The sequence below is a fragment of the Serinus canaria genome, chromosome 4 (assembly GCF_022539315.1).
Source record: "Serinus canaria isolate serCan28SL12 chromosome 4, serCan2020, whole genome shotgun sequence".
In the NCBI taxonomy this organism is placed as follows: domain Eukaryota; kingdom Metazoa; phylum Chordata; class Aves; order Passeriformes; family Fringillidae; genus Serinus; species Serinus canaria.
The window spans coordinates 61,300,827-61,310,376 of NC_066317.1; the positions used below are offsets into that span (position 1 = coordinate 61,300,827).

Genomic DNA, 9,550 nt, shown 5'->3' on the forward strand with positions numbered 1-9,550 from the left:
TTGCTTACAGCAATCTCCAGCCAGTTCTACTGTGCAAGGTGCTTTCAGTTCAAGTGCTGTCCCCTGCCACTGCTGTCACCACCCTAAGTAACCCCTTCCACACTCAACTCAGAGAATTCAACAGAAAACATGAGGATTTATTGATCCTGGCATCTGACCCAGGGCAAAAGGGTTTTTTTTAAAGGGACAAGTAGGCATATGAGGGGACATTTCCCCATTGATTTGGATCAGAGTCCAGTGACATGACAAAGGGCACTGATGTCTTACCTGGATCAGTCATCTGCTGTTTCTGATTGCAATGCTTATGGACTCTGTCTCCCTTGAGACATACAAGTGACTGAGAGACTGAGTTCAGTAAAGGTGGCATTTGTCTTAATAAGTGAGCTGCTAGTTTTAATACCTATTTGCAAAATATTTTGCATTTTTAAATCATATTTTTTAAAAATCATTATTTTGTTACAATATTCTACTAACAAAATAGCATCATGTAAATGCTAAGAAACAGTCTGAAAACAGCCTGTTGCTTGCTACGTTTTCAATCCTGTGAGCTTCTTATATGAAAATATAAGTGAATTTTCCAGGTATTTTTTTTCACAGGTTTTATGATGCAATCTATAAGATTACAATGCTAAGCATACTTATTTTTTAATTGAGCTGTTATGTTTTCGGCTATTTTGCCTGCATCCCAATTTTACAACTTTACCACATGGTCATTAAAAGCTTGTTAACACAAGGATATATAAACCAGTGCCACTCTCCTTACCCACTTAAATGTCAGGTTTGGTAGTCTAGGGAAGCAAGTACATATGTGAAGTAATTATTTAATAATGGAAATTGAATACAGATATTTAGTTACAAATCCACAAATTGCAGTGTGTTTTAAAAACACATGCACATCCTACCACATAACATTTCCTACCAAGTAATTAGGGTTCTTTGCATCTATAATTTCACACTGATGACTCTCTAAACAAACACTGAAATTACACAGTAATATACCATAACAGTTCCAGACTGCTTCCCTTGTGCTGCACAAAAAGGCAGAGTTATGTCACTGTATGAGACACAGAAGTCATCAAACAATCCTACATGTACAAAACATGGGAGACAGCTAAAACCAAAACTTTTTCAACCATGCAGTTTTTTCTGTGCTTTATTATATGCTAAAGTACATATAAGCATACCTGAAAATACAGGAGCACCAGGTATTTACTCAGCTGATAACTGGGAATCAGTGTAAAGATATTATAAATCTGTTTTCATGAAAGAACGTGGGATGTTCAGATCTTTATTCACACAAAGGATTCACTAAAACTCAGTAAGACAGTGAAAGATTCTGTAGACACTGCTACCATTGCAAGGAAAGAGTGAAAGACATTTATCTATGGGTCCCAGATACTTATTTGCAAAACATATCTAAACTTGTCATTTATTTACAAAAAAAATGAGAAAAATGGAATAATTATATTGTCAGAAGTAACTTAAGGAAGTGTATATATCTCACAGTTAGTAGAGTCTATACATGTGTAGGCTGATCTGCATCTCCCAAAGGACTGGAATGCAGACAACATTCTGATTAACTGGCAGACAAATCTCCTTTCTGATTTGAGCATTGGTGTCAATTTTAGAAAGGTAAATAACTGCATACAGGGATTGTTTTTAGTAAAATATTTTTGTTCATGATGTTTAGAAAGAGCTAGGGGTTCACACCAATCTCACAGTCATGTTGGCTCTGTGTGTAACTTTGCTTTTCTCATTAGTGGTCACAAATAAAAGTTTGAGTGTTCCCAGATACAATCTACAGGCAGAACTGAGGTTCTTGTAGCTGCCCCATAGCTGGTTGTTAAAAGAAATGAGGAGCTGGATCTGGCAGATTTGGGGAGAACAGCCAGGATGAAAGCTAATCCAGATTCAATCAAGTGTTGATCTTCATCAATTATTGAATGACATCCCCACTTGATAAGAGCATGCTGGTTCAATAATTTAATTCAAAATAGAAGACAGCCATGAAAAAGAACTTCCCCAGATGATTTTTCATATGATGCATCCTCTATAAAGGTTATACTTCTAATCTCTAGATCTAAGTGTAAAAGTAATGAAAAAATCAAAGCTGTGGGAGAGGATGTGCTGTTTAATAAAGTGTCACTTCTTTCTGTGTAACAATTCACAAACTGATGAAAAACCTTTGAGCAGGCTAGGGTGGTCTCTGCTCCAACCAGAACAGCTCAGAAATCACTTTCCCAAAGGACACAGATGACTGCAGCAGACCAAGGAACCAAAATTCAAAGATGGGTCTGTACAATGAGGTTTTACACAGTGTTCACAATGAGCTTTTGCACAGTGATTTACACAGGCATCACTGCCACTACACTTGTCCTCAGAGTCCCCCATCATTTCTGGTCTGGCACAATACCCAATTGTCCTGGTAGACTCATGATTTGTGACTGGTTTATTGGGTTGCTGACTCCAGCTACACTCCTTGCTACTCTGACCACACAGCTGCTCTTAAAAGCTGCCTCCATTGCCCACCAGGGCCTAAACCTCTCACAGCTGAGCACAACAAAATTTTGCTTGAAAATCTCTTACCTGCTGCTGTGCTTCTGCCCACCTTAGAGCCACCTTCAGGCATGTCCATGCCTTCCTCTCCTTCTTCTTCTAATTAACTGCAGATTTTCAGATCTTGCAGACTTTCTCTGCTTGCATATTCTCAACTGCTTGCTATGCTATATAACTTGATTTTGATGATACAGCTGGGAATGCTGTGCTGTGTTCACAGTGCACAATCCTTTAAGGGTTTTTTTTTTTTTTTTTTTTTCTAGAATGTCTGGTAATGTTTTCTGGTCTCCATAGGATTTTACATAAAGGTCATCACCAATGTAAGTGATGTGTGGAGAGCAGAGAAGAGGCAGATATAATTATTCCTTCTGTGTACTGATTACATTGCAATCACCATTTCCCATTCCAGAACTCACTGTTTTCCTCTAGAGTAAAATTCTCTGAAATAAAAGGCTTTTTGCTTTTAGGAGCAGAGCACTTCCCAGGTACTGCAACACAGAATAGGACAAAAAATAAATATTCCTGAATTTATGCTCCTTGATAGACCCTACTTTTAGTAATAAACACTTCACAGGTTTTTATTTTAAGCTATTTATATGATCTCTGAAGTGACAGATGAGCTGGTTGACAGCCACATCTCAGGATGCAAGAGCATGTTCAACATCAATGTGGAGACAAATGTAAATGCACATTTAGGTTCAGGTTTTTCCAAGCTTCTCCAGTAAATCCATAAATTATTTTTTCAATATGGTTACTATTATACCTTGTAGCTATGAGGATATTATAACTTCAGATTCTTCAAAAAGGAAAAATCTTAAGGACTCAATCTGACAAATTCTGCTCTGAGTCAGACATATTCTAGAGGTCTCATCCTTGCCTTCTCACCATGTGTCTGTAAGGGAAAGCAGAACCAGCCCAAGCCCAAGTTTAACCTGAAAAAGGAGCCCACTACATATCTTCACATGAATAGGAAAGGGAAATAAGGTCATTTTTACTGTGTGCCTCTCCAAAATGATTTCTTCCTGTTCATAATGATTTTGGATCATCCATGTTGTTCTTCTTCTGGGATTCTGCAATGAATTTTTATCTTCCTAAAGTTTTATTAATCTGCCTAGATTCAAGTTAATCTCCCCTGGGAGATAAAGCTATGACTCCTGTTTCTTTGTCTAATCCTTCTATTGTCAATCGTTGGTGGCTTTCTTGTAGAACATGAAACATTACTACTTTGTGGGGTAACACTGCAAGCCTTCCTCTAGGCAGATGAAACTCTTCTTTAGCATACAAACATATAAAATGTGTAGTAAATTCAATTCTTTCCTTAAAAATGGAAGAAAAGTCAACTTAAGTTAGCAAAACAAAACAAAACAAACCACAAAACCAACAAATAAACCAAAAAAAAAAAAAAAAGCCCCAAATCCATGAAAAGGGGAGAAGAAACAGGAATGTTTTCATAGTCTAGATCAACACTTAGTAAAGCCACAGAGCTGTGCTGGGTAACTCTTCTCTCTCTGGTCTGTAGCACACCTTCCCCCACCTGGTGCAGGTGAGCCCCAGCCTGATCAGGAGCAGAAATCTGAGCAGCACAGGGAGGACAAGGCTGGCACAGTGTCCTTGTGCTGGCCCATCCAGGTGTTGGTGTATGTGATGATTAGAGCACAACAGAGCAAAACAAACCAAAATGATAACAAGTGTCTGGTCCAGCCTCCTGATCACGAGACTCCAGTGGGAAACCAGTCCCAGGGGAGCTTGCTAAAACCTTCCAACAGAGCAGAGAAGGGAGAAGGTTTGCTCTCCAGCAGAAAAAATTGAATTTTCTAATTCTCAGCATGATTTCATACAAGAAAAGTAATGTGATTGATCATCCTAAGCTTTGGGAATTTTACAGCATAACAGGTTTCCAGAAAACTTAGAATGAGCCCTGTGAGGCTTTTATGAATAGGTGGAGGAGAGAGAGATTGAGCAGATTTTTTCAGCCCTTTTATTGAGCTCTTTCAATGAGCAGTGCATTTGTGTATGTATCCAACACCTTTGTGTATGTATCCAACTGATTTTTAAATATATTTTCTTGTTGATAAATGTGGTTTGTTTTTTTTTTTTTGGAAGATTCAGATGCCTGGTCTTACCCATATCTCTCTTTCCTATTCAGTTTATAGAGAATTCCAAGTGAGCCTGCTGGTACATATGTGCCATGCCTAACACAGGGGATCTCCCAGCATAGGCAGGGCTTCTTGTTATTCTAATAATCATTTTAAAAAAATCAATTTATATGAGCTTTTGATAGATTATACCAAAAAAACACACTTCTCAAGCACTTGCACCACCTCTCTTCATTGCATCAAACCTTCTTTAAATCTCAGTTCCAGCAACTAATCAGCTCTAGCACTGTTTGGAGTTGGGATTGGTGGTTTGGTTTGGTTTGGTTTGGTTTGGTGGTTGTATTTTTTCTTTTTTTGCTCAAACTCCTTGCTAGTTCTGTTAGAGTTTTGGGGGGATTTGAGGGTTTAGAGTTTTGTTTTGGGTTTTGTTTGTTTGTTTGTTTGTTTGTTTTTAATGAGGTTTGGAGTTTTTTTGTTGATTGGCTGGTCTGGGAGTTGTTTGGGATTTGTTTGCCTGTTTTCTTGTTTAGTTCTGCTATGGTCTGTTTCATTCCTCGAAGTCTCTCATCAACAGGTTAGCCATACAGTGGCTTGTAGCAATCTCCTGTTGTAGTAAGGAGCAATTAATAATTGCAAACACAATTGTTTCGAGCTGTAAAAGAAATGTCAGCAATATTCAGTGTGATCAGCATTGACTGCTCGGCTGGGAATCCCGATGCATCCTGGACTTGGTTTTCTTCAGAGAAAGCCCCCTTGCCTCTGGCCGTGTTACCCTGAGTAGCAACAGTTTGGGTAATGCTTCTGGCCAGAACTCTCAGAACCAGCAATTTTACCTTGATGGAAAACGAATATTTTGGGGGAATTATTTACTTCCCCTGGCTCCACGGCTGTTTGGGGCGTTCGTTGCTCATTAACTCCTGACGAGCGGGTCCGAGAGCGACAAGCTGCGAAACCTGACCCGTGCTAACTCCTCTTGCCTGCAGAATTACCCTGCCAGTTGTTTCTGTTGAAAAAAACTCAAACCTCCCCCCCTTTCTGTGGGTTCGTATTTTCCTTCATTTTGCTTCTGTAACTCCAGCAACAATTTGAAAGGGAAAATGACGAAGCAGGGAGAAGACTGAAAATGGTTCGATAAATGTAGTGAAAAGTAGATTAATTACAGAATAACGATTTCTTATATGGTTATTTTTCACCACTGAGAGGTAGGAGGCTGCAGTCATGTGGAAGGACAGTGTCTTTAAATGAAGTTTAGTTTCATGTTAAAGAACTAAAGGAAGGGACCCTAGTGTATAGCTGTTGCATCTGATTAAATTTCCATTGGCAGGGATTTAGAAATAGGTGGATTTGCTTCATTTAGTGTTAATTAATCTGGTAACAGTAGTCAAGTAATGAGGTATAGACATGGAAAACACTAGAACAACCAACCAAAGGAAAGTTCCGAAACAGATCACCAGTTATGAAATATAGACAAACAGGAACCATAGATCATCACTCTGGGAAATGTGTTATTTAGCCACGGAGCAACTCGCAGACTCAGACGATTTGAATTTCTTTGACTATCACTATAAATTCAGACGAGAAGAGAAGCGTGAGTCCTGCGGTCCAGACCGTCAGTTCGTCGCCTGCACCTTCCCAGGAGCCGCAGTTTGGGGAAACCTGAGCTACGAAGTGCCCCCGGCAGGTCCCCTTAAGCTTCTCCACTTGCTGACACCACCCTCACCACAGCCTCGACCTTTTTATTCTTTTTTTTCTTCCCAGAGCAAGGGGACCCTGTGAGACACCTCTTGCTGCTTGACACTGATTCAAAACGGATTTAAAAACGAGAGGAGAGGTCAAACAACACTTCTAGATCACCGCAGCGGCCAGAAAACTTCAGAGAGCGGAGGAAAGCGTTTCCCCGAGCTCGGCTGGAGCCAGGCTTGGCTCCGGCTGCGGCACCTCCCCGGCTGGGAGCGGACCCCGGCAGCCGCCCCGAGCCGCGGGGATTCGCCTGCGCCGGGGTCCCCTCTCGGGGCTGCGGCATCCTTGTGCATCTGCATCAATTGCCCACTGAAAGACAAACGGAAGAGTGCGAAAATGAAAGAAAACCCCTTCTTATCTAGCCGAAGCAACTATCGTGCTTTTTTCCCCACTAGGAAAAATCGCCATTCGCGCATGCAAGGGTGAATTTCGTAATGTCACGATTGTGTTTTTATTTTTAAATTATGCTCTTTATTTGTAGAATAAAAACCATCTATGCACTCTAGGAAATATCTTTCATTTGATACTACCTAGTAGTGACTATTGAAAAGGCAGAAGTTTCAACTTTCTGAAAAGGTTTATTTCCAACCTTGGGATATAAAGCGCGTTAACTTAGAAACCAAAGGACGACAAAAGCGTTTGCAAATTTATATGTAGATAGATATAAAAAACTTCAAAAGCCCACTTCTTTACCCTAGGATAGCAGGTAAAACCGTCCCACGAGATTTCGGGGCGGGATTAGCACAAGAGACAGCTTGTTTTGCTCTGTAAAAACATCACACGACTCCCAGTCTGAGAACCAGTTAGCTCAAAACATGTGAGAGAGATCTTGGGGTGTTTCTTCCGAAGGGGAAAAAAAGCAGGAAAGTCACAGTTTAAGAACCAAATCTGAGGAAAGGTGTCTACATTTTGATAATGTAAAAGATGGGGAGAAGCTACTCGGAGGGATATTAGAGGAGAAGAGTTTGAGAGATAGAGAAGGACAGAGCGGCCCTCGCCATTACCAATCTGTATGAAACGTGACTCGGTTCACGGTAAAGCGACCGCCACGGCGCTTGGGACAGACACGGGGACACGGTCCCCACGGACTGAGGCAGAGCACGGGCCCTGCTGCAATACCAGAACGGGATAATTTGGAAGGGAGGCAGGCAGAGCACGTCCCCGTTTCTTTGGTGGTTCCGTGTTATCTCCTCCTTCCTGACCTCCGAAAAAGCGCTGCAGGAGGGAGAGCGGCTTGGCAGTGCCCTTCCGAGCTTTGGCAGCGTCGGACACGCGCGGGGGCAGCCCGGGCGGCCCCTCCGTGGGCCGGGTGGTGGCTGCGGCGAAGAAGGACTCTCCACCTGCACAGCGGGGTCATAAATAAAATCGGGGCAGCCTCCGGCAAGGGAAGGTCGGAGGCCAGGGCTATACATCCCCATCCACCAGGCTGAAGTGTTTGCCCGGCCCGGGGAGGCAGAGGTAGGGGATGGCGCTGCCCGGGCAGAGCAGAGGGAAAGGCAGCGGCAGCAGGCAGCGACTGAGCAGGGGGCTGTCCTTGTAGAGGGCCGGGAAGGAGAGAGCCGAGGCGGCAGTGGGGGGCTGCAGCTCCCCGAGGGGCTCGGCCGGCCCCGGCCCCTGGCCCTCGGGCTCGGATGACATTTGTCTCTTGAGCTTGTTGCGGCGGTTCTGGAACCAGATCTTCACCTGGGTCTCGGTGAGGTGCAGCGCGGCGGCCAGTCCGGCCCTCTCGGAGCTACTCAGATAGCGTTTCACATCGAAGGTGGACTCCAACTGGAACACCTGGCTCTTGGAGAAGATGGTCCGTGTCTTCTTCCTGCCGCCCGCCGCCGGTGATCTGCCATTCTCCGCGCCGCAGACCCCGGCCTCTCGCGGCGGCGGCTGCCGGGGACCGCGTAGCTCCTCCGTGGGGAGCGGGGACCCCGCATCGCCGCCCTCGGGGCGGAGGCCGCGGCTCGTCCCTTCTGACCGGAGCCGGCGGGGCTCGCTGCCTGCAAGGGCAAAGCACAGCATCAGTCCCGGCCGCAGCCCGCGCCCCCGCCCAGCATGCGCGCACGGCCCGGCGGAGCGCAGGGAGAGGCTGGGGGACAGGATGCGGAGAGGGCTGCCGAGGGCTGGCCGCGGTCCCACACCCTCCAGAAGGGAGAAGAAGGGTGAGGCTCTTCCAGAAGGATCCAAGGAAATCCCTCTGCCTGCTGTATGATAGGAAAGTGAGGGGCTCCTGGACACGGGAGAGACAGCCGCAGGAGGCCGGGAGGGGGGCCCAAGACCCTGGAAGCAGGTGGGTGCGTGTACGGCATCTCCCCGCGTCTGCCAGTGGAGCCTCCCCTCCTCCTGCGTGTGCGTGTCTGTCGGTGTCTGCGTGTGCGTGTCCGCGTCTGTATCTGTGTGTGTGACTGGGTTCGTGTGTGTCGGTGTCTGTGTCTGTGTCTGTGTCTGTGTCTGTGTCTGTGGCTGTGGCTGTGGCTGTGGCTGTGTCGGTGTCTGTGTCGGTGTCGGTGTCTGTGTCTGTGTGTGCGTGTGCGCTGGCCCGGCCCGGCCCGGCCCGGCGGCACTGGGGGTGCCCAGGTACCGCCTGGGTGGGGGCCGGACTGTGACCCGACGTGCGGGTCATCATGAGGCGGCTGCGAGCTCCGTACCCGAGTCGCTGGAGCCTTTATTGGGGTCTTGCTCAGGCCCCTCTCCCTCCTCTTCCTCCTCCTCTTCCTCCGGCAGCGCGCAGTGGGCTCTGCCCTGCTCCCTGGCCGGGCGGCGGGGGCCGCGCTGCAGGATGCTGTCGATGCTGAAGGCCGGCGGCGCGGCCGGGGCCGGAGGAGCTCGGCGGTCGCCCCCGAGCTGCACCATGGCGCGGCGAGCCGGGGGGGTCCGGGCCGAGGGTGTCCGGGCCGGGCGTGTTCGGGCCGAGCGTCTTCGGGCCGAGGGTGTCCGAGCCGGGCGTGTCCGGGCCGAACCGCGCGGAGCCGAGCCCAGCCGAGCCGCGGCACTGGCGGCGGCGGCGGGAGAGCGGCAGCGGCAACGGGGGCGGAGGGAAGGATGGGTCCGCAGGAGGAGGGGTCGGGGTGACGGAGGGAGGGGATGGAGCTAGAGGGAGCCAAAGGACTGAGGACGGGGGGAGCGGTGCAGGGGAGGGAAGACTGCAGAGAGGAGAGGGAGAAGGAAAA

General features: G+C 46.7%; 1 protein-coding gene across 1 annotated transcript; it reads right to left on the minus strand.

Moving 5' to 3' along the window:
• Positions 1-6,862: 6,862 nt before the first annotated feature.
• On the minus strand, positions 6,863-9,233 carry LOC103826126 (homeobox protein HMX1-like). The gene is made up of 2 exons (XM_050973717.1): positions 9,029-9,233; positions 6,863-8,380 (listed from the first exon to the last, which is right to left on the minus strand). Exons 1-2 carry the CDS (start codon positions 9,231-9,233, stop codon positions 7,797-7,799), a joined length of 789 nt encoding a protein of 262 aa, XP_050829674.1. The 3' UTR covers positions 6,863-7,796.
• Between the last annotated feature and the right edge of the window lie 317 nt (positions 9,234-9,550).